Here is a 24947-nt window from a genome sequence, read left to right as displayed (position 1 = left end):
TAGCCAATGTGACATGAACAAGTATATTCAAAATACTTGTGAAAGATCAGAGGACTGAGTAATTAACTAGTCTGCATTGTGCCAGACAAGGCTTTATATAATAAGTAACCTTTGAATCTTTAAGAGATATTCCAGGGAAGAGAGAACGGCATGCAAACATATAGGCAAAAAGGACAAAGGGGGATAGCATGTCCAGGAACTGCAAGCAACTTGGTGGGTCTGCACTAGAGTGTTTAAGAAATAGTGGTGTGCTGAGGAAGACAGACTGGAAAAATAGGTGGAGGTCAGATCATAAAGGACTTATGTGTCACAGTAAGTGGTCTAGGCTGCCAACTAGTGCCACAAACACAAAACTAAAGCAACCAGTTACATCAGTTTCTAATTAGTATCTCAAACAAAACAATATGGATAGTACAGAAAAAGATTCAAATGCACCTTACCTTTCAACACTGTTGAGATAAGAGGATCCATCATGGCCTCCTACTGCATATAACAGGTCATCAAGAACACTGACTCCAACTCCACACCGCCTTTTGCTCATTGAAGCTACCATTCTCCATTCATTAGTCTGTGGATCATATCGTTCAACACTAGAAATGGCATCTCCACTGCACCAGCCACCAACTGGGGAAGTAACAGAAACGGTCAGGAGAATATCTGTCCTAAAGCATATCACTCACTGCTAACCATTAAATAGCCCTAATGCTTGGACTTGCCAGATGCCTCTAGAAGCAAGTTAAAACATAAATTATGATTTTTGCTTATTCCACTGGGATTACCATAATCTTATTCTTTTTGGGGGAGGGATTTTTGGCTCATCTACTCATGATCTCTTTATAGACTGTCTTGTGACTAAAAATAATACAGAAACTCTTATGACATATTTCAAAATGTTTTGCTTTCTGTTTATCTGGTCTGTATTGAATTTTATAATATCTAACATGACATTTAAGATCAGAAAACATTTTGAATAAATTACATTTTTCAAAAGTAACACTCAGAATAAAAGGTTTAAACAGAGTTCAGTAAAGCTCTGAGTGCTCCCTGAAAAAAAAGAAAACTAATTATAGCAGAAAGTTTTAATTTGTTATTCTTCAAAATCATCTCTAATTCAATCTAAAATAAGAGCTAGATTCTGGAGCATAGAGGGTGAGGTTTAAAGATAATTTAACCTCAAAACATCTGAAAACTAATGGTTTCAAGGAGGTCTCAATAACTTCCTGAGCCAGAATAAAATGAGAATGTCTCTAACCGTCTTCTGCTGGACTTGAAAACTCACTTCCTTATTTCAAATCTCAATATGCTGTATACATTTTATTATGGTTTCATTTAAATTAGGATATTCAACTAATACTAAGTATTCAACTAAGTCACAGTAAGTTTTGTATATATCAATTTGCTTCAATTTGAATTCTGTTCTGGGATATATGCCTGGAGTTTCAATATCAGAGAAAGCACCTTCACTTCTAACATAAAATTTGGCTGTAAATGTGAGGGTTATAAACACCTGAGACAAATCAAACAGCCTAATTATTAAAACTCAGGCACAATTTTATAATGAAAGCCACTGAAACCAGCTTTTTATTGGATTTCATGGCTGCAAATGAAGTTAATATCACTTCATAAACTGTGTTTTTTGATACTAAAGGGAAAAAAAGATAGGCCATTAAGAAATCAAATTTAAACATTTCTTGTGACCCAGGGAAACAAGAAAAGGAAAGAGCTGTTCAATTCCACTGCTTCATGGCAATTTTATGTGAACTATAATTTCCAAAGAAGCAGGTGATTGCAATAACTGGGACTGAATTAAGTTATTATTAGAAGTCAAGCACACTGTACTTGGGGCATCCCAGGTGGCTCAGTGGTAAAGAATCTGCCTGCCAATGTAGGAGATGTGGGGTTCGATCCCTGGGTATGGAAGATCTGTTGGAGGAAACGGCAACCCACTCCAGTATTCTTGCCTGGGAAATTCCAAGGACAGAGGAGCCTGATGGGCTACCATCCATAAGGTTGCACAGAGTTGGACATGACTGAGTGAGTGAGCACACATACATGCACATGGTATTTAGTAAGATAAAGTGTATGCACAGTTTCTGCTGTGAGAATTACCAACTTGTGTTAAGTGATGTACTTGAGGAAAAATATTGCTGAAAAGGGGACATGGGGTTTTATATGTGTGAGATGTTGACTCTAAAAAAAAATTACTTCAAAGACAGATTTGGTCAAAAAGTGTTACCTTAAAGTAGGCAACTTTCATAAAGTATCTGTGATAAAGATCAAAGAACTGTAGACACTAAAAAAAAACCAAAAAACACAGAATTGAGAAGCATCCAGAAACCTAATGGAAAGCAAGAGGAAAAGCCAGAATACATCAACAGGAGTAAATGCTTCTGAGTAAAAAAACTACTGAGGTTATAGATTTGATCTTAGGCTTCCAGGATGAAGAAAGGAAGACTAAATTTCCAAAGTTAAGTGAGAACTGGTAATTTGCATTCCAAAGATAATGTAAACAAAATTGCAATAATAAAGAAAATTAAGGATTAAGTTTTAAGTAGAGACAGATGAGTCAAGATCTAAAATATCAGTGTAATAGTATGACTCAAGAATAAAGGTCAGATCTGGCATAAAGAGACTAAGAAAGCAGGGAAAACCAATACCAGTTGTAGAGAAAAGCCATTAGAAAAGACCAGCCATTAGAAGAGACCTAATGGCTTTTCTCTACAAATGAAAATGGAAACCTTGATAGTATAAAAGAAGTGATAGATGTTTTAAATTTTATTCTTTATATTTTTCTGTTATATCAATTTCTATATTGCATGTGTGAGTGAGTGAAAGTTGCTCAGTCATGTCTGACTCTTTGTGACCCCGTGGACTATACAGTCCATGGTATTCTCCAGGCCAGAATACTGGAGTGGGTAACCATTCCCTTCTCCATGGGATCTTCCCAATCCAGGGATTGAACCTAGGTCTCCTGCACGGCAGGCAGATTCTTTAGCAGCTGAGCCACCATATTACACGTGTATTCACTTCTATGTTCAGAAAAAGAAAATGTTACTCAAAAATAAATCTTTCACTTACAAAGTGACATTAACAATACATTATTCTTTCCAAATTTTACTTTTCTATTCATTATGATGGGTCAATGCTAATTTCTCACTAGTGTTCAGCAGGATCAACAGCATGCAGTTAATCTTTAGTGCCTGTTCTGACAAGATTGCAATACAATCTAGAAACTACAAAGATAAATCAGAACTGGTCCTTGCTCTGAAGTAATAACAATATAGTAGAGGGATCAGATACCCATCAGCAATATGAAATTATGAGATTACTAGCAAGAGTTTGAGATCATGAAATTGATCCAATTTAAATGGCTTTAAATGGCTTCTAAAGAAGGCAAAGTGTGATTCATTAATACCGTTATACAACCAAAATGAATGAGATTTTATTGAAGATGGTTACAGACTGAAAACACGGCACCTGACAATTTATAATCATGTCACATTGGAAGAAAATGGTGGGAACCAGCAGGATAGAGATGGCAGTTGTTGAATAATCCAAGTGAAAGAAAGAAAGAAAATTAAGTTGCTCAGTCATGTCTGACTCTTTGTGACCCCATGGACTGTAGCCTACCAGGGTGAAGTCAAGTTTAAATTTCTGTTTAATAGAGCTACATTATTTTCTCTCAGCATCCCCAAAGGTGTACCTTGTCTAGTTCCACTGGATTGGTATCTTCCCACCACTGAATCCAGAAAGAACCCTAGATGTGAAATATACTTCCCATACACCTATTTGGTTTAGTCTCTAGCTTTTGATCATATAGGGGTTCTCTTCTGTTCCACTTTCCCCTGAGTTTCCATTATCCTCCCCTCTTCCTTAATCTAGTTGTTAATCTCTGCCAGAATGTTCTGAGGCTCATGAAGCAGTAGTATCCCTACTTCAGGTACTATAACAGCCAAGTAAAATATTTAATAGATCTTGATAACAATGTATATACCTCCACAAAGATGGCCCTACTACTAGAATTCCTGAAACCAACCTGATATCATGAAAATAAACCACAGGTATCAAATAATTAGATTTTGCATCCTTCTAATTAAAAAAAAAAGATAACCAACTTTCAAAATTGGGTAAAGAGAAACTCTGATGTTTATAGCATTCTTATATGTACAGGGAGCTGGCACAACAAACTGCTTTTATAAATAAAAGAACTTTAACAATATAATTTATCTAGTTTAACCAACAAAGCTAAACTAATGTTATAAAGATTTCCCTGGGAACTTAACCAGATCTGGCAATAAATTTATTCACCAACTGATGGCAACTATAGATGCTATGTGGGAGTGAAGAGGCAGATGTATATAGGTGTGAGCATGCAAGCAAGTGTCTGTGTAAACCTAAATGAGTATGTGAATATGTACCTGAGCATGCATATATAGGAATGAAAGTCATAGGAATAAATAAGAATGATAATAGAAATAAATTTGCTAATAACAATGAACAGAGGCATTAGGATACTAGGAGTATAGGAGAATTCAGAACATGATAAATTAATAATTGAGTTTGAAATCTAAAACAAGAATGAAGGAATGCTTTCAAAAGAGAGAAAAAAAGCCTTATGAGGATTAGAGAGAAAAAGAAAACTTGGCATCCATTTTCTTCTTGAAGAAATGCAGCAATACTCTATGTGAAGAAATTGAGATGAAAGAATTTAAAAAGGAGAAATCAAACATAAATTGTCAAACTTTTCTTCTAAAAATGTAAGGGAAAATATATTCCCACTTGCCAAGAGAAAATAAAACTGAAGGGAAAAAGATAGGCAGCTGGTTAGGTTGATGGGAAAGGATACTATGACCCAGTGATTCTATGGGATTTCCTGATGAAAAGTGATAGAAAACTTCACACATCAAACAGAATCCCAGGAAGCCTATATTTAAGAGTAATGGAATTCTGAAATGTGGGAACATAAATAAAAAGATTACCATAGGTTCCATCTTTCTCCATGAATCAGGATTTGAAAAGAAAAACTGAAGAGAAAGAATTTGCTATAGACTGACTGTGTCCCTCCGAAATTTATATATTGAAATCTAATCCTCAGTGTGACAGTATCAGGTAGTGAGGCTTTAGGGACGTGCTCTGTCATGAATGGAATTAGTGCTCTTATAAAAGAGACTTCACAGAGATCCTGAGCCCCTTTCTCTACCTGAGGACAGAGCAAAAGATGAAAAGATGGAGTCTATGAAGAAGAATGAAGTGGGCCCTCAGCAGACACCAAAATACTTCCCAGCCTCCAGAACTATAAGAAATTAATAAATTTCTACTGTTTGTAAGCCACCCAGTATATGCTTTTCTATTATAGCAGTCTGAGCAGACTAAGACAGAACTAGTGAGAAAATGTTTTACCAAACGCTGTGAAAGTTGTTATTCAAGTGACTAAGGGAGCTGAATTTATGTGGATAGAAGTAAAACATCTAAGATTGAAAGTTCTCAGATATTTAGGGGCAGACGGTGGCAGCAGAATGATACAACACGATGTCTCGGGCTCAATCTAGCTCAGGAGAGCTACAAAATAGTGTAATTGTTTGATGTAAGATAATGTTTTTTGACAGTTCCATGTACTTATGAGGTGACTTGCATACTGGAATATAAATTCATGCATATGACTTATTATAACAAAACATCCAGTGCATGACATTTTTAGGTTATATAAAAATACAGCATTCTTTCAAAAGTACCAGTGTTGGATCATGAGTTAAGAGGCAAGATACATAAATTATTTTTTGTTTTCAAAAGGTGTGTACATTTTTTTTAACATTAAAAATATTTTATTTATTTATTTTTTGGCCACGCACTGTGTGGCATGCAGAAGCTTAATTCTCTGGATTGAACCTGTGCCTCCTGCAGTGTAAGTGTGGAGTCTTAACCCCTGGACCACCAGGGAAGTCCCCGTGGTAAGTCATTATGTATTTCTTATGACAGTGGATATCACAACTATCCAAAGGACTGCTCAAATGACAATTTCTCATGTGGAAAATATTCAGTTTAGCCACAGTATATTAAGATCCAAACCTGCAAAGAGTACTTCTCCACATCGAATAGGTTTCCGCGGTCTTGTTCTTGGTCCTTGCATTAATGGTCGTTCTTGAGGCAATAGGAGATAGTTTTTAGCCTCATCTACCAAGTCTCTGTGAAAAAAATTCTGCCTTTATTCCAAATGTTTAAATAATATTGTTAGTCAAATCTCAATATGGTTAAGGTATATGTAAGATGGCAAAGGGGAGCAGCATAAATCAAACCAAATCATGAATGCCAGCCAGCATTTTTATTAATTTAGGCTAGTTATTTATTTTTTGGGGCACATGGCATGTGGGATCTCAGAGATTGAACCCGTGTACCCTGCACTGGAAGCTTGGAGTGTTAACCACTGGACTGCCAGGGAAATCCCGCCAGCCAGTATTATAAAGGTCACGAACATGACAGCAATGATGCCAGTCACACTATGAGTTGTGAGTTGACTGGTATTTCCATCATGACTTCATATCTTACTGCAAATTAGTCTAAAACTCAACATACTTGAGACTAAGAATGACTTTTGGGAAACTAAAAATTACAACTTAATTACCAGTCTGCATAGTTACTGCCTTCTAGTGAACTTGATTAGCTTTTGCAGGATATTGGCAAAGGAGCACATCAGCCACAACACTAGATATTTGCTAGATTAATTTAAGTAATAAAACTAGGTCAAAATTTGGATTGCTAAAAAGAAACACCGTACTATCATTTAATATTAATTTTCTATTTGGGACTGTATGAATAGTTCACTCTCAATAAATCTACGGAGGAGGAACAGTTTTGTCTTTTTCTATGAAGATACTTTATGAGAAGAACCTAGTAATTACACTTGTTAAATAAAGTATCCTAACTTAAACTATTTATGTACTTACTTCACTTGAGTCCTTTGAGTGATTCAGTATCTGACTAGTACAAATTCAATCTGTTACTCTGTTCTTTCTCAACTCTGAAAGTGCTTCCTAAATTACACTATATTTCCATTTCTCTATTTATATTACAACAAGTAATTTATTCCTGCTGGACCAGTGCAAGGCGTGACCCAATGATGTACTTCCAGTATATGATTTGCTAAGGCCTCTTCTGAATTTATGCTAAAAATAAAAACAAAACCCCTCAAAATCCCAAGCTGATGATCAAGAACTTTTTCTAGCTTCCCCAGCAAAAAACAAAGACTGTGATTTCCTTCTTGCTGGTTTTTAATTAAGTTGTTCAAGTGTTCCTAGAAAGAATATTACAGAGCTAATATTTAGGGGCAAACACAAAATTAACAGTAACAAGAATAACAGGGGCTTAATACATATTAACTCATTGATTCTCCACTACAGCCCTATGGAATAGGTACTGTTATTATCCTTATTTTATAAATAAAGGAACTGTACCAGAAAGAGGTTCAAGTAACTTGAATAAGGTCACACAGCTAGTAAATAATAAGGTCACGATAAAAGGAACAGGCTGCTTCCTTTTTTTAAACTTTTTATTTTGTATTGGGGTGTAGCCAGTTAACAATGTTGTGATAATTTCAGGTGAATAGCAAAGGGACTCAGCTATACAGTAGGTCCTGTTGGTTATCCATTTTAAATATAGCAGGGTATACATGTCCATCCCAAACCCCCATATCTTCCCCTCCCCCCACCCCAACAACCGTAAGTTTGTTTAAGTAGGAACAGGCTTCTTTTAAAAGTAACTTTGTGAGTATTTAGGGGAATTAATTACCATTTGTCTTTAAGTTTAAAAGGTAAACACATAAAAACCCTCTTTAACACCTCCTGTTAAGGGAACAGGCTTCAAATTATTGAAGAAATGCAAATGAATCTATTAGGTTCTATCTCTGCCCTAGAGATACCTGATTCTGGAACAAGTTTCTTTAGTCACTAAGGGAGATCCAAAGGTTTGTGTAGTTTAAAGAGAATGCTGACTCACTGTTTCATTTTTATAAATGTAACATGCTGGGAAGAAATGGTTAAAAACACCAGGAGGTTTCATATTTGAAACTAAACCATAAAATCTGTCAAGTGGAAACGTAGTTTATTAAATTTTATATATACTGTAGTTCAGAGATAGCCCAATAACTTAAATGTTTTGTCTTGTAAAAACATTTACAATTTCTTTCAATCAAAAAAAATTTATGAAACTGTGTCATCAAACTCTAGTGGAAATCTTTCCACAGCTGCTTTAAGGGTGTAGCAGACCTTTAACTCTGTCTACAAACTCAGAGAGAGAGCTGGTCCTATTTCCTAACAAGGCATATGTGATGGAATGAAAAAGTGCTTCTGACACACTTTTATGATGGAGTCAACAACATTATTTAACTTATCTCAAGAAAAGATATACTGGCAGAGAACTGTCTCTTCAAACTCAAGCTTGCATTAAATCTTAGAAATCTACCTCTTTATTGCCACTTCTACACCAATAAATACCATGTGTTTAAAAAAAAAACTAATGGAATGGAATACTGGAAATTCAGTCTTCTCTTCTTCCATCTCCTCTTGACTAGCCCAGAAGAAAAATCTGTTAAATACTGCCTTGATTACAGCACTAAAAAATATAATATTTAAGAAGCAATACAAATAAGGAAATTAGGAGAGAACAGGAATGTTTAGTTGTTGATTTTTCCCATCCAGGACCATTCATACCTGCATTCTTCATCACTTTTGATGAGGGGATCAGAGCCTACAGTGCCCACCAGGAACTTGGGACTAAGCAAAGGCAACCGCACATGCTGTAGCACCTATGAGATAATAAACACTATTAAAGGCACAAACGCCATCTGTAAGGTATTTAAGAGAATACATAACTCATGCTCCCCGATTGTGTTTCCAATTGTCTTGAGATCTAACTGGGTTAATTAATTGATCTAATAAATAATGAGGGTGGAAGGCATAAATACAAAACTAAATTTATTCCAACCACCAGTTCACTAATTAGAATAATCAGTATCACTTTAGCATGCTTCTTTATGCTTTCAGTAGTATAAGCTCTTCTAATAACAATCTAGAAGAATATACTATCAAATTGCTAAGGACTGTAATCTTGCCTGGAAAATCCCATGGATGGAGGAGCCTGGTGGGCTGCAGTCCATGGGGTCGCTAAGAGTCGGACACGACTGAGCGACTTCACTTTCACTTTTCACTTTCATGCATTGGAGAAGGAAATGGCAACCCACTCCAGTGTTCTTGCCTGGAGAATCCCAGGGACAGGGGAGCCTGGCGGGCTGCCGTCTATGGGGTTGCACAGAGTCGGACACGACTGAAGCAACTTAGCAGTAGCAGCAGTAATCATAATAACAAGAACATCAAACATGTCATTTAGTGACCACTCATGACCCATATCATTCCTTTACTCTTCAAACTGTGGTGGGATTTCCAAATCATAGAGAAGGGAGACATGATAACTGCCATCCTTGCTTTCTTTTGTTCATTATGTACCATTTAGGTTCTGATTTATGCTATAGCCCAAACCTAGAGTTAATGCGAAACAGAGGAAACAAAGGAGCAAAAAGTTCATAATGATAAACACTTAAAATGCTTAACACTTAATCTCCTTGGTTATTTGGAAAGAGATGGTCTTCCTTACTGTCTAATACGAATGACAGTGATAACTGTTTTTTTTTTTTTTGCAAATCAAATATGTTTTGTTTTATCTTGTACAAAACAGTTCCTTAAAGAAGCATTTCCCTGCATACCTGGGGTAACTGAGGACGTCTTTCTTGAATACTGTATTTAACCCAGGCCATCACCGCATTGAACACCTGTTCTTCACTGCGAACATTTAGTTCATCACTAGATATTATATCAATGAGCTGATTGGCTGGAAGCAACATGAACTCTTCACTTTCCATCACCTGTTTGAAGTTAGGTAAGAATAAAAGGGAAAACATTTTGTGATCAGATTTGACTGTTGCAATATTTTCCTTCAGGGTTGTAGGGCAAAGCTTTATTTCACAATGGAGCTGAAGTTCAATATAGTACCAGAGGACAAGAAAAGTTTAAAAAGAAAAAAAGATAGGTAGAGCACAGAAGGTTTTTAGAACGATGAGACTATCCTGTATGATACTACAGTGGTGGACACATGTCATTATACATTTGTCAAAACTCATAGAATGTACAATACCAAGAGTGAATCATAATGTAAGTGATGGACTTTGGATGCTAACATGTCAATGCAGGTTCATTAGTTGTAACAAACGTATTTCTCTGGTACAGGATGTTGATATTGGGAGAGGTTATGTGTGTTGCTTACTAAATGGACATGAATTTGAGCAAACTCCGGGAGATAGTGAAGGACAGGAAAGCCTGGTGTGCTACAGTCCATGGGGTCACAAAGAGTCAGACATGCTTAGCGACTGGACAACATGTGTGTGTGGAGAAAAGGGTATATGGGAACTGTACTTTCTAATCAATTTTCCTGTGACCCTAAAACTACTCTAAAAAAATAAAGTTTATTAATTTTTAAAAAAGGGAACATAGGAGAATACAGATGGAACAATTCAAATTTAGGAAAAATAGTAATTTGTGATTTAGACAATTTAAGAAAAAATTGATGCTTTCTTCCCTCAGTATGAAGTATCAAGATAAAAATTTATATTCAAAATATAAACTATACCAAATTATAACTCCAGAAATTAAGAGGCATATAAAAAAAATCAGGAAAAGCTTTCAGAGGAAGGTTAGTTGCTGAAAGGGCAATGTCTAGGACAGAAACACCAAGAGGCCAGTTTGAACAAAGAATGAGGGTGTCAGCATTTCTGTAAGCAAGAATAACATAATGATATAAGCCATTAGACCCAAGAAAACCCCTCTGAGGGCCACACCACTCAGATATATTCATATTCTCATACGTATATACGAAACTATAAACATATAATTTATCTGTATCCAAGGTTTGAGGAATTGTCAGAATGCAGATGAAATGGCAACAAGGATGTTATCTGATTGTGCAGTTCAGCCACAAATCTCAAAATCTTGTAAATCTTGTCAAGACTGTATGTGGAGTAAAAGGGACAGGGTGCAAAGCAAACAGTCACTGTTATACTTCATGTGGCTTCTGTCTCATTCAGAACATTGTTCTGCCTGTGACGTCTATTAGTGTAGGAAGGATATAGTTTAAGAGCTCAAATTCCCACCATGCAACCTCTGATGCATATGCTATATTCTCTCAGGACAGGGCTATTTTTATGCTCATCAAAAAAATCAGAATATTTAGCAGGATTTGAGATAAGCCATAACAAGTTGACTACTTGGTTAAGAACTTTTCCCAAGCACATCAGAAAAAAAATACAAATCTCAAAACAATTAAGGGCCATATAAAGTCAGCTGTACTTATAGCAGAAAATACTAAAGAGCACTTCAATTTTTATGCCACAAGTCTTCATATCATCTGACTGAGAAACCCTCTGGGGCTCAGGAAATGAAATTGGAAACCTTTAAATTTTATGTGAGGTTGCTCAGCCAGGTCACTTAGTAGTTAGAATGCCTGCACTGTATCCTCTGCAGCAGCATTGTTGGATTTAGCAAATAATATATGGCATGATTATCCTAAAAACTACTTGTTCATCTGGAATAAATTCAACTGGACACACTGTATTTTGTCTGGCACACTTATGTTGGGGGGTGTAAAGTTAAGGGCCAGATTTGGGGCCAAGTTCTAGATGAAGTATGCTGACCTTCAGCATGCAAAACTTTAGCAAGGCTGTATGTTTCTTTCTTCTTAATTTTTCTTCAATTTGATTTCTTTACTAAAGACAAGTCATATCATATATCTTTGTGAAGTTCCTTAACATTGTTTTAGGATCTTGTCAGAGTATAAAAATTTCCCTCAATTTAGTGATTATAAAACAAATATTATATAAATATCAAGGATCACCAAGTTTGAAGTTTATGAATAAATCACTCTGATATTAACAAGTCACTTAATGGAAACCTTAGAGGACAAGAAGACAAAAACATCTGTATGAGAAAATATTTTTTGGCACTAAGAGTAAAAAGAATACTTTTGATGAACAAAGATATTAATGATCTACCATTAGGGCAAATCTAGCACTAAATTCTATCCTCAAACCAAACAACCAGGTTAAGAAAATACTGCTTTAAAATACTCGCCTTTTATTTTTGAAGTTTTTTTTTTTTAATGTGGATCATTTAAAAAGTCTTTATTGAATTTGTTACACTATTGCTTCTGTTTTATGTTTTGTTTTGGGGGGGCTGAGGCATGTGGGATTTTTAGCTCTCTGATGCATGTAGGATCAAACCTGCATCCCCTACATTGTAAGGTGAAGTCATAACCATTGGGCCACCAGGGAAGCCCCCAAATAACTGCTTTTTAAATAAGAGTTTCCAGGAAATCTAAATTTTAAGTCCCACACTATTATGGTAAAAGCTTACTTTTAGTTTCTTCAGATAAATGTAGATGCAGTTTGAAGAATGAATAAAGCTGAAAACAAGAATGAATAAGGAAAATATTCTAGAGTTGTAACAGAAATGAATGGTGAACTCAGTGGCATTGAGTTGAAAGAAAAAAATTATGTTTATGAGCAAGTATAACACTGTGTGAATTAAATTTGTTGTTGTTTAGTTGCTAAGTCATGTCTGACTCTTTGTGACCCCAGGGACTGTAGCCCACCAGACTCCTCTGCCTATGGGATTTCCCAGGCAAGAATACTGGAGTAGGTTGCCATTTCCTCCTTCAGGATGAATGAAGTTAGGCATAAGAAAATAGAAGGAAATTAAATAGAGATTTAAGTCTGAAAATAATTTAAATGAATCACAAGTGGTAAGCCCTAAATGGTGACTTATTTTGCATCTACACAGAACCATTCTAGTCCATGAACAAAGTAAGGTTTTCTTCACTGAGATTTCGTTATATCAGGTTCACTTTGGAGGCAGGGTTAGAACTGCAAGGGATTCTAAAACCTTCTGTACTATTAAGAATATTCTTCAGATATTTGTAACTATCTTAGAACTAAAACTCAAGCTATGTTTAAAGCAAGAAATAAAAAAAATCAACTTTATTTAAAACATACAGTTCAATAAATTTTGATAAATGTACACATGCATGTAACCATTACCAAAATCAAGATATAGAACATTACCATCATCCCCAAAGAGTCTAAAGCAGGGATTTCTTAATCTGGGGTCCAATGACTTTGGCAAATTATTTTGGAAATTCTCAATGATGGCAAATCTTTATTTTTTGCAGAGTGGATTTGATTTTTAAAAATAGTGGAACAAAGTTAAAAGTCAAATCTGTTAAAGAAGTTGTAGGAAGTTTACTCTGAATGAAAAATTAAGTTTGACTATAAAATACTGATGCAGTTAATTTTTATGAAGTATAAACTCCATTTAGTCATGATTATTCCTCTTTAATATTTTGTTGGAATCAATATTATGTTAAGGATTCTCCCATATAAATTCATGAGAGGTACTGATCTGCAGTTTTCCTCTAGTGTTTGTGGTTTGCACATTAGGGTAATTTTGACCTTATTTGGCAACCTCCTGCACGTTTTTCTGGAAGATTTTATATAGGGTTACATTATTTCTTTCTGAAATGTTTGACAGAATTCACCATCTGGGATTGCTTTTTTGTGGGAAGGTTTTAAAATTATTAATTCAATTTCTTTCACAGATATAGAGAGTTATTCTGGTTTTCTGTTTCTTAAGTTTTTATAATTTGTGTTTTTCAAAAAATTTGTCAATTTCATCTTAGTGTTGAACTTAGCAAAATGTTGCTCATGATATTCTGTTTTATCCTCTTTAATGTCTGAGGGATTTATAGTGATATCTTCTTTTTTATTTCTGATACTGGTAATCTGTATCTTCTTTCCTTTTTTTCTTGGTAAGAACAGCTAGAGGTTCATCAGTTTTTTTCAAAGTAACATTGATTTTTGCTCTATCCTTTATTCTTTGTTCCTTCTATTTTGGGTTTAATTTGCTCTTCTTTTTCTAGTTTACAAAAGTAACCATCAGAACAAAAATACAAACCTTCGTATATACTAAAAAAATTAAGGACTTCCCTGGTGGTCCACTGGTGGGGAATTTGCCTGCCAGTGCAGGGGACATGGGTTCAGTCCCTGGTCCAGAAGATCCCACATGCCATAGGGCCACTATGTCTGTGTATCACAACTACTGAGCCCATGCTCTAGAACCCAGCAGCTACAACTGCTGAGCCCATGAGCAGCAATTACTGAAACTCACATGCCCAGAGCCCATGGCTCTGCAACAAGAGAAGCCACTACAATGAGAAGCCCAAGCACTGCAATGAAGAGTAGCCCCCACTTGCTACAACTAGAGAAAGCCCATGGGCAGCAATGAAGACCCAGCACAGCCAAAAATAAAACAAATACATCTTTAAAAAAGAGAATCTATAGGAAAGAGAAAATCATAATACGAAAAGCAAATATATAAAGGGATTATAGATCACTTAAATAAACCAGTACAGAGGTTTCTTTTTAAGTAAAAAAAATTTATGAAATTGATTATAAATACAACAGCAAAAGCATTAACATGAATATGTAAAACAGGACATCGAAATGATAAAATATAGGGGAAGGAAGTAAGAAAATGTAAAAATTTTAAAAATGTATTTGAGATGATATAATTACCAGTTTAAAGTAGATACAGTAATGGGTTAACATACTTGAAAACAAAGGTAACCACAAATCAAAAACATACAATAGATTCACAAAAAGCAAAAAGAGAACTCAAGCATAATACAAAAGAAAACCATCAAACGCAAAAGGAAAAATAAAAAGAAAAGAATAAAGTAATACAAAATCAACTGGAAAATAAGGTTTAAAATGGAAGTAAATAAATATATGTCAATAATTACCTCAAATGTCAATAGACTAAATGCTCCAGTCAAATGACATAGAGTGGCAGATTGGATAATAAAAGCCTAAAATATGCTGCCTACAAATGATGCACTTTAGGATGAAAGATACACACAGACTGAAAGTGAGGGGATAGAAAGAAGATACTTCAGGCAAGTGGAAAGGATAAGAAAGCAGGAGTAGCAGTACTCATATCAGACAAGATAGACTTTAAAACAAAGACCACAGAGAAAGATAAAGAAGACATCATAAAAAGACATTGCTAAAAAGATCAATATAAGAAAAGGATATTATACTTGTTAAAATATAAGCCCACAATATAGGAGCTCCTAAATACCTTAATTAATACTAACAGACATAAAGGGAGAAATCGCAAGGAATACAATAATAGGAGACTTTAACATCCCGATGACATCAATGGACAGATCATCTACACAGAAAATCAATAAGGCACCAAAGGTGCCTTAGGTCAGTCTACTAAGGCAAAAGCAAAAATAAGTAAGTAGAACCTAATTAAAGTTATAAACTTTTCCACAGCAGAACACCATAAACAAAACAGAAAGACAATCTACAGAATGGGAGAATATATCTGCAAATGATGCAGTTGGCAAAGGCTTAATTTCCAAAATACAAAAATGGCGCATATAGGTCAATATATTAAAAAAACAAGCAATCACATCAAAAAATGGGCAGAAGATCTAAATAGACATTTCTTCAGAGAAGACATACAGATGGCCAACAGGTATAAGAAAAGATATTCTACACTGTTAGTTATTAGAGAAATGCAAACCAAAACTGCAATGGGATATTACCTCACAACAGTCAGAATGGACCTCATCAAAAGTTCTACAAATAATAAATGCTGGAGAGAGTGTGGAGAAAAAGGAATCCTCCTACACTGTTTGGAGAAGGCAATGGCAACCCACTCCAGTACTCTTGCCTGGAGAATCCCATGGATGGAGGAGCCTGGTAGGCTGTAGTCCATGGGGTTGCTAAGGGTCTGACGTGACTGAGCGACTTCCCTTTCACTTTTCACTTTTGTGCACTGGAGAAGGAGATGGCAACCCACTCCAGTGTTTTTGCCTGGAGAATCCCAGGAACGGAGGAACCTGGTGGGCTGCCGTCTGTAGGGTCACACAGAGTTGGACACAACTGAAGCGACTTAGCAGCAGCAGCAGCAGCAGCAGCCTACACTGTTGGTGGGTATGTAAATTGATGTGGCCACCATGGAGAGTGTGGAGGTTCCTTAAAAAACTAAAGATAGAGCTATCACATGATCAAGCAATACCAGTTCTTGGCATATATCCAGAAAAGATGAAAACTTTAATTCAGAAAGATACAGGCAGCACAGGGTTCACAGCAACACTATTTACAATAACCAAGACATGGAAGCAACCTAAGGATCCATCAACAGATGAATGGATAAAGAAGATGTGTGTGTGTGTGTGTGTGTGTGTGTATGCAAACACATTGGACTATTACTCAGCCATAAAAAATGACATAATACCATTTGCAGCAACATGGGTGGACCTAGAGATTATCATACTCAGCTAAATAAGTCAGACAGATAAATATTATATGATACCACTTACATGTGGAATCTAAAAAAAATGACACAAATGAATTAATTTACCAATCAGACTCACCTCACAGACATAGAAAGCAAATTTATGGTTAGTTAAAGTGGAAAGGGCAAAAGAAGGATAAATTAGGAGTTTAGGATTAACAGCTATATCCTACTATATATAAAACAGATAAACAACAAACAATAAGGTCCTACAGTATAGCACAGGGAACTACATTCAGAATTTTTTAATAAACAAAATGGAAGAGAATCTTAAAAATAGCCAAATATGTAGATATATAAAACTGACTCTCATATATATGTATGTAAACATATGCTATATCATACATTTTATCTATATAAACTGAATCACTTTGTTATACACCATAAAATAACACAAAATTGTATATGAACTACATTTCAATAAAAAAAGTAAAAAAAATAAAACAAGGGAAAGGGCCCAAATCAATAAAATCAGAAATGAAAAAGAAGAAGTTAAAACCAATACCACAGAAATACAAAGGATCACAGAGACTGTGATGAACAGCTCTATGCCAATAAAGGGTATAACCTAGAAGAAATGGACAATCTCTTACAAAGGTACAGTTTCCCAAGACTGAACCAGGAAGAAACAGAAAATATGAACAGACCAATTACCAGTACTGAAATTGAATCAGTAATTTAAAAATTCCCAACAAACAAAAGTCTAGGACCAGATAGCTTCAAACATTCTACCAAACATTTAGAGATGACTTAACACCTATACTATTCCCAAAAACTGCAGAGGAAGGAACACTTCTGCAATCTCCTATGAAGCCATCATCACTATGACATGAAACCAGACAAAGATATCACATACAAAAAAGAAAAGCACATGTCACTATCATCAATGAACAAAGATGCAAAAATCCTCAACAAAATAATACTGGCAGACTGAATCCAACAATGCATTAGAAGGATCACCCACCATGATTAAGTGAGATTTATCCTAGGGATGCAAGAATTTTCAAATATCTGCAAATCAATCAATGGGATACACTATAGTAACAAACTGAAGAACAAAAACTATATGATCATCTCAGTGGATGCAGAAAAAGCTTCTGATAAAATTCAGTGTCCATTTATGATAAAAATTCTCCCAAAGGCAGGCATACAGAGAATATACTTGCATTTCCTGTAAGATCAAGAATAAGACAAGCATGACCACTCTCACCATTTTTATTCAACATAGTTTTGGAAGTCCTTGCCACACCAAGCAGAGAAGAAAAATAAAAGAAATCCAAATGGGAAAGGAAGACATAAAACTGTCATTGTTTGCAGATGAGATACTATACATAGAAAATCCTAATGATGCCTTCAGAAAACTACTGCTGCTGCTGCTGCTAAGTCGCTTCAGTCGTGTCCGACTCTGTGTGACCCCATAGATGGAAGGCAACCAGGCTCCCCTGTCCCCGGGATTCTCCAGGCAAGAACACTGGAGTGGGTTGCCATTTCCTTCTCCAATGCATGAAAGTGAAAAGTGAAAAGTGAAAGTGAAGTCGCTCAGTCGTGTCCGACTCTTCGCGATCCCATGGACTGCAGTCTACCAGGCTCCTCCATCCATGGGATTTTCCAGGCAAGAGTACTGGAGTGGGGTGCCATTGCCTTCTCCGTCAGAAAACTACTAGAGCTCACCAATGAATTCAGTATAGTTGCAGAATACAAAATTAATACACAGAAATCTGTTGCATTTCTATAAACTAACAGTCAAGTATCAGAAGGAGAAATTAAGGAAACAGTCTCACTTATCATCACATCAAAAAGAATAAAATACCTAGGAATAAGCTTGCCTGAGAAGCAAAAGACCTGTGCTCCGAAAACTATAAGATACTGATGAAAGAAACTGAAGACAACATAAATAGATTGAAAGATTGTGTTCTTGGATGAGAAGAATCAATATTGTTAAAATGACTCTAGTCCCCAAATCAACCTATAGATTCAATGCAATTCCTATCAAATGACCAATGACATTTTTCACAGAACTAAACAAACATTTAAAAATGTGTATGGAAACATAAAAGACCTCCAATAGCCAAAACAATCTGGAGAAAGAACAGAGCTGGAGGAATCATGTTCCCTGACTTCAAATTATACTACAGAGCTATAGTAATCAAAACAGTATGGTGTGTGTGTCTTGTGTGTATGCTCAGTTGCTCAGTCATGTCCAACTCTTTGTGAACCAATGCACTATAGCAAGTCAGGCTCTTCTGTCCATGGGATTCTCCAGGCAAGAAACTGGAGCAGGTTGTCATTTCCTTCTCCAGGGGATGTTCCTGATCCAGGGATTGAACCCATATCTTCTCTGTCAGCAGGAAGATTCCTTACCACTGAGCCACCTGGGAAGCCCAATCAAAACAGTATGGCACTGACACAAAACAGACGAATAGGTTAATGGAACAGGACAGAAAGCCCAGAAACACACCGACACATTTATGGTCAAATAAGCTATAACTAAGGAGGCAAGAAAATTAGAGATACCAAGGGAACATTTCATGCAAAGATGGGCTCAATAAAGGACAGAAACGGTATGGACCTAACAGAAGACATTAAGAAGAGATGGCAAGAATACACAGAAGACCTGTACAAAAAAGATTTTCATGACCCAGATAATCATGATGGTGTGATCACTCACCTAAAGCCAGATATCCTGGAATCGGAAGTCAAGTGGGCTTTAGAAAGCATCACTATAAAGAAAGCTAGCGGAGGTGATGGAATTTCAGTTGAGCTATTTCAAATCCTGAAAGATGGTGCTCTGAAAGCACTGTACCCACTGTGTCAGCAAATTTGGAAAACTCAGCAGTGGCCACAGGACTGGAAAAGGTCGGTTTTCACTCCAATCCCAAAGAAAGACAATGCCAAAGAATGCTCAAACTGCTGTACAATTGTACTCATCTCACACGCTAGTAAAGTAATGCTCAAAATTCTCCAAGCCAGCCTTCAGCAATACGTGAACTGTGACCCTCCAGATGTCCAAGCTAGTTTTAGAAAAGGCAGAGGAACCAGAGATCAAATTGCCAACATCCGCTGGATCATGGAAAAAGCAAGAGAGTTCCAGAAAAACGTCCATTTCTGCTAGATTGACTATGCCAAAGCCTTTGACTGTGTGGATCACAATAAACTATGGAAAATTCTTCAAAACATGGGAATACCAGACCACCTGACCTGCTTCTTTAGAAACCTATATGCAGGTCAGGAAGCAACAGTTAGAACTGAACATGGAACAACAGACTGGTTCCAAATAGGAAAAGGAGTACGTCAAGGCTGTATATTGTCACTCTGCTTATTTAACTTCTATGCAGAGTACATCATGAGAAATGCTGGGCTGAAAGCACAAGCTGGAATCAAGATTGCCGGAAGAAATATCAAGAACCTGAGATATGCAGATGACACCACCCTTATGGCAGAAAGTGAAGAAGAAGTAAAGAGCCTCTTAATGAAAGTGAAAGAGGAGAGTGAAATAGTTGGCTTAAAGCTCCACATTCAAAAAACGAAGATCATGGCATCTGGTCCCATCACTTCATGGCAAATAGATGGGGAAACAGTGGGTGAATTTATTTTTTGGGGCTCCAAAATCCCTGCAGAGGGTGATTGTGGCCATGAAATTAAAAGACACTTACTCCTTGGAAGGAACATTATGACCAACCTAGACAGCATATTAAAAAGCAGAGACATTACTTTGTCAACAAAGGTCCATCTAGTCAAGGCTATGGTTTTTCCAGTAGTCATGTATGGATGTGAGAGTTGGACTATAAAGAAAGCTGAGTGCAGAAGAATTGATGCTTTTGAACTGTGGTGTTGGAGAAGACTCTTGAGAGTCCCTTGGACTGCAAGGAGATCCAACCAGTCCATCCTAAAGGAGATCAGTCCTGGTTGTTCATTGGAGGGACTGATGTTGAAGGTGAAACTCCAATACTTTGGCCACCTGATGTGAAGAGCTGACTCACTGGAAAAGATCCTGATGCTGGGAAAGATTGAGGGCAGGAGGAGAAGGGGACGACAGAGGATGAGATGGTTGGATGGCATCACCGACTCAATGGACATGAGTTTGGGTAAACTCCGGGAGTTGATGATGGACAGGAAGGACTGCTGTGCTGTGGTTCATGGGGTCGCAAAGAGTCAGACACAACTGAGCAACTGAACTGAACTGAAACTGAAGGAGGCAAGAATATACAATGGAGAAAAGACAGTCTCTTTAATAAGTTGTGCTGGAAAAAACTGGACAGCTACATAAAAGAATGAAATTAGAACATTCTCTAACATCATATTGAAAAGTAAACTCAAAATGAATTAGGAGGTAGGGATTCAAATACATATAATATTATATATAAATGGAGAAGGAAATGGCAACCCACTCCTGTATTCTTGCCTGGAGAATCCCATGGACAGAGGAGCATGGTAGGCCATGGTCCATGGGGTCACAGAGAGTCAGACATGACTGAAGTGACTAAGCATGCACTATATATAAAATAGATAACCAACAAGGACCTATTGTCAACCACTATATTCAATACCTTATAATTTATAATGGAAGACAATGTAAAAAGAATCATAATGATCACTTTATTGTACATCTAAAACTAACACAACATTGTAAATCAATTACATTTCAATAAAAATTAAAAAAATAAACACCCCTCCACCAAAAGTTCTATGAATAACACTATGAATTAAACTGTTTTTGAAAAAAAATAGAAAAAAGCCCTTCAAAATGGATTAAAGACCTAAACATAAGACCACATACTATGAAACTCCTAGAAGGAAACATCAATAGAACACTCTTTGACATAATCACAGCAATATATTTTTGGATGCATCTCCTAAAGTAAAGGAAATAAAAGCAAAAATAGACACATGGGACCTAATTACACTTAAAAGCTTTTGCACAGCAAAGGAAACCACTGACAAAACAAAAGAACAACCTACTGAATAGAAAGATATTTGCAGATGACACAACTGATAAGGGATGATACACACTGAAAAGTTCATGAGTAAAGGAATATGATGTATGCAACATACCCTCAAACTGCTGAAAGAAAAATATATAATAAGGACAAAATTATAAAGAAAAAGTAGCAAAATGGTAACAAGTGATGAATCTCAGTAAAGGGTATGTGAAAGTTTCTTCTTTTTCCTACAGTTATTTATATATATATATTTTTGATAGTTTTTTCAAATAAAGTTTAAAAAAGTTGTTTTTTCCAATCTGATAGGTTAAGAAATGTTGTTTTAATGTATTTTTTTAAGTTATGTGTAATGGTATCTTTTCATGTTTAATTTACATTTAATATTTTTATACGTTGCTTATTCATATCTTTTGCCTATTTTTCTGCTGTATTTTTTTTTAATGGTTTTTCTCATTCAATTTGTATGAGTCTTATAAGAATTAGTATTTCTTCTGTCATGTATGCTCCAAATAGGTTTTCAGAGTTTGGCATTATTTAATTTAGTTTAAGGTGCTTTTTGCTTGTTACTGTTGTTATGAACAATAACATTTAATTTTTATGCAGTCAAATTTATCAGGCTTCTGGGTTATATCCTGCCTAGAAAGGCCATTTTTACCCTAAGCCTAGTAATGCTTTCTTCTAGTACTTTTAGAATTTAAATATTTGGGTTTATTTATCCATTGAGAATTCCATCTGTTTAAAGAGTTTATTTCCTGCCACCCCCAAATAACCAGTTTTACTAATGACATATATTAAACAAATTTACCTTCCTCCACTGACTTGATCAAACCAGTCAATCCTAAATGAAATCAGTCCTGAATATTCACTGGAAGGACTAATGCTGAAGCTGAAGCTCCAGTTCTTTGGCCACCTGATGCAAATAACTGACTCCTTGGAAAAGACCCTGATGCTGGGAACAATTGAAGGCAGGAGAAGGGGACGACAGAAGATAAGGTGGCTGGATGGCATCACCGACTTGATGGACATGAGTTTGAGCAAGCTCGAGGCGTGCTGCAGTCAGAGAAGCCTGGCATGCTGCAGTCCATGGGGTTGCCAAGTTAGAGAGACATGACTGAGCGACTGAATTGAACCACTGATTTGAAACATCTATTTTTGGACTCAGAGCTACACTGATTTGCTCTGTCTTTAGTTTCAAAATGTTTTCATATTTCTTAAAGACAATGACTCTAATATTAAATTTTAGAAACTTCCTGGATGTTCTAGCATAGCTTTCCCTTGGTATCTAAGGAAGATTGGTCCCAGGACTGTTCCGCACTCCACCTCCTCCATGTCCCCAGGATACCAAAATTCCTAGATGCTCAAGACTCATATAAAATGGCATAGTATTTACATGTAACTTACACACATCCTCCCATATACTTTAAGAACTCTAGATTAATTATAATACCTAATACAATGTAAATGATATGTAAATAGTTGCCAGCACCTGACAAATTCAAATGTTACCCTTGGGAACTTTATTAAATTTTTTTTTCATATTTTTGATCCACGGTTGGTTCAATCTGTGAATGCAGAACCAGCAAATATGGAAGGCCAACCGTGTGTGTGTATGTACGTATGTGTGTATGTGCGTGTGTGTGTGTATATCTTCCTTTCTATACAGTCCCTGCCTTTGCATTTCATGATGCCCATGCTGGTTTTTCTCCTCTCTCTATTCTAGTTATTCTCAGTTTTATTTGCCAATTGCTTTTTCACTAATCATCCTTCAATACTGGAAAAACTTGAGGGCTTTTCTCTCCTCCTACTAGGTAATCACATTGGCAATGATTTTTTTAACCTTGCTTATGATGCTTTTTGTCATAAAAGTTTTAAATTTATATACAATTAATCTTATCAGTCTTTTATGGCTTCAGGGTTATATCCTGCCTAAAAAGGGCTATGACACATTTTAATTATTATAACTTCATTACTGTGTTGTTGTGCTTAGTTGCTCAATCATGTCTGACTCTTGTGACCCCACAGATTGTAGCCTGCGAGGCTCCTCTGTCCATGGGATTCTCCAGGCAAGAATAATGGAGTGGGTTGCCATTTCCTTCTCCAGGGGATCTTCCCAACTCAGGAATTGAACCCAGTTCTTCTGCACTGCAGGCATTACTATGTTGATAACTACGGAATTTTAATCTCAGCCTAACCTCTTTGCAGAGATACAGACTCATATAAACAGTGAGTTGCTCAATATCTCTATAGATATTTCACAGGCATATCAAACTGAATATATCTAAAATGGAACCGATGGTTTTTCCTCCTCAAGCTGTTCCTCTCTCCATTACATCTGTAGTAGATTCCCAGAAATGGGATTGCCAAGACAAAGAGCATGAGCAAAATGTGTGTAATTTTGATATACTGCCCAATTTCCTTTCAGAGGGGTTATATCAGTTTATACTTATGCTAGCAATTAGCTTGGAGAAGGTAATGGCACCCCACTCCAGTACTCTTGCCTGGAAAACCCTATGGATGGAGGAGCCTGGTAGGCTGCAATCCACAGGGTCGCTAAGAGTCTGACAGGACTGAGTGACTTCACTTTCATTTTTCACTTTGGTGCATTGGAGAAGGAAATGGTAACCCACTCCAGTGTTCTTGCCTGGAGAATCCCAGGGACGAGGGAGCCTGGTGGGCTGCCGTCTATGGGGTCACACAGAGTTGGACACGACTGAAGTGACTTAGCAGCAGCAGCAGCAATTAGCTATTTCACCCTTGTTAACAGGGTGTGTAACCAAACTTCTGGATATTTGTAATCTGGTAGATAAAAAATAGTACTTTGGTGTAGTTTTAATTCATGTTTCAGTTATTGTGAACAAACCTGAGCAGATTTTCATGTTTAAGGGCAATCTGAACTTCTTGTTTACTACCCATTTTTAGGTCACTGGCCTAGGTTATTGACCAATAAGGAGCTCTTGATATATTAAGGAGATATCATCTGTAATATGAGTTGCAAATGTTTTCCCTTAGTTTGTCTTTAATTTTTTCTCTCATTATTGTTTTACCATGCAAAATTTTAAAATATTTATATAGTCAAATCTATCAATATTTTCTTCTATGCTTTCTGGGTTAGTCAATTAGAAAGACCTCTTCAAAAGGAATTGTTTTGTGTCATCTTCTACTATTTTCATGGTTTCACTTTGTATTTTTTAAATTTTGGATCCATTCACCGGACATTATCCTGTTGGACAGACAAGTGATACTAAAGAATAAAATGGACATGCCATTCCTTTGCTTAAAATCCTTTAATGGTTTTCTACTGGTCTTAAGATCAAATTTCAAATTCTTAACATGGTCTATTAACTCCAATGTGATCTGGCCCTGTTTCTTCTGTAAAATCATTATGTAACATTCTTTATTGCTCTCTGGATCTCATTGGGTTTCTTTTAGTTCCTCAAACTTGTTATGCTTTTTCATGTCTCAGAATCTTGGATGAACTGTTCCAGAACCAAAGTTAAATCTCTCTGTAATACATTGTTAAATTATCCAGGGCTTCTTTGTAGCACTC

General features: G+C 36.2%; 1 protein-coding gene across 1 annotated transcript in view; it reads right to left on the bottom strand.

Moving 5' to 3' along the window:
• KLHL20 (kelch like family member 20) overlaps nt 1-24947 on the bottom strand; it is a 50300-nt gene that overhangs the window by 9295 nt on the left and 16058 nt on the right. Inside the window, exons 4-7 of the mRNA XM_068986310.1 lie at nt 9752-9910; nt 8703-8797; nt 6067-6182; nt 441-624 (exon numbers count right to left, since the gene is read on the bottom strand). Coding sequence (XP_068842411.1) covers nt 441-624; nt 6067-6182; nt 8703-8797; nt 9752-9910 — 554 coding nt within the window. The remainder of the gene's footprint in view (nt 1-440; nt 625-6066; nt 6183-8702; nt 8798-9751; nt 9911-24947) is intronic.

The sequence above is a fragment of the Capricornis sumatraensis genome, chromosome 14 (genome assembly GCF_032405125.1).
Source record: "Capricornis sumatraensis isolate serow.1 chromosome 14, serow.2, whole genome shotgun sequence".
NCBI classification, from domain to species: Eukaryota; Metazoa; Chordata; class Mammalia; order Artiodactyla; family Bovidae; genus Capricornis; species Capricornis sumatraensis.
The sequence above is the reverse complement of the archived record's forward strand: the minus strand, read 5'-3'. Positions and strand labels throughout refer to the sequence as shown.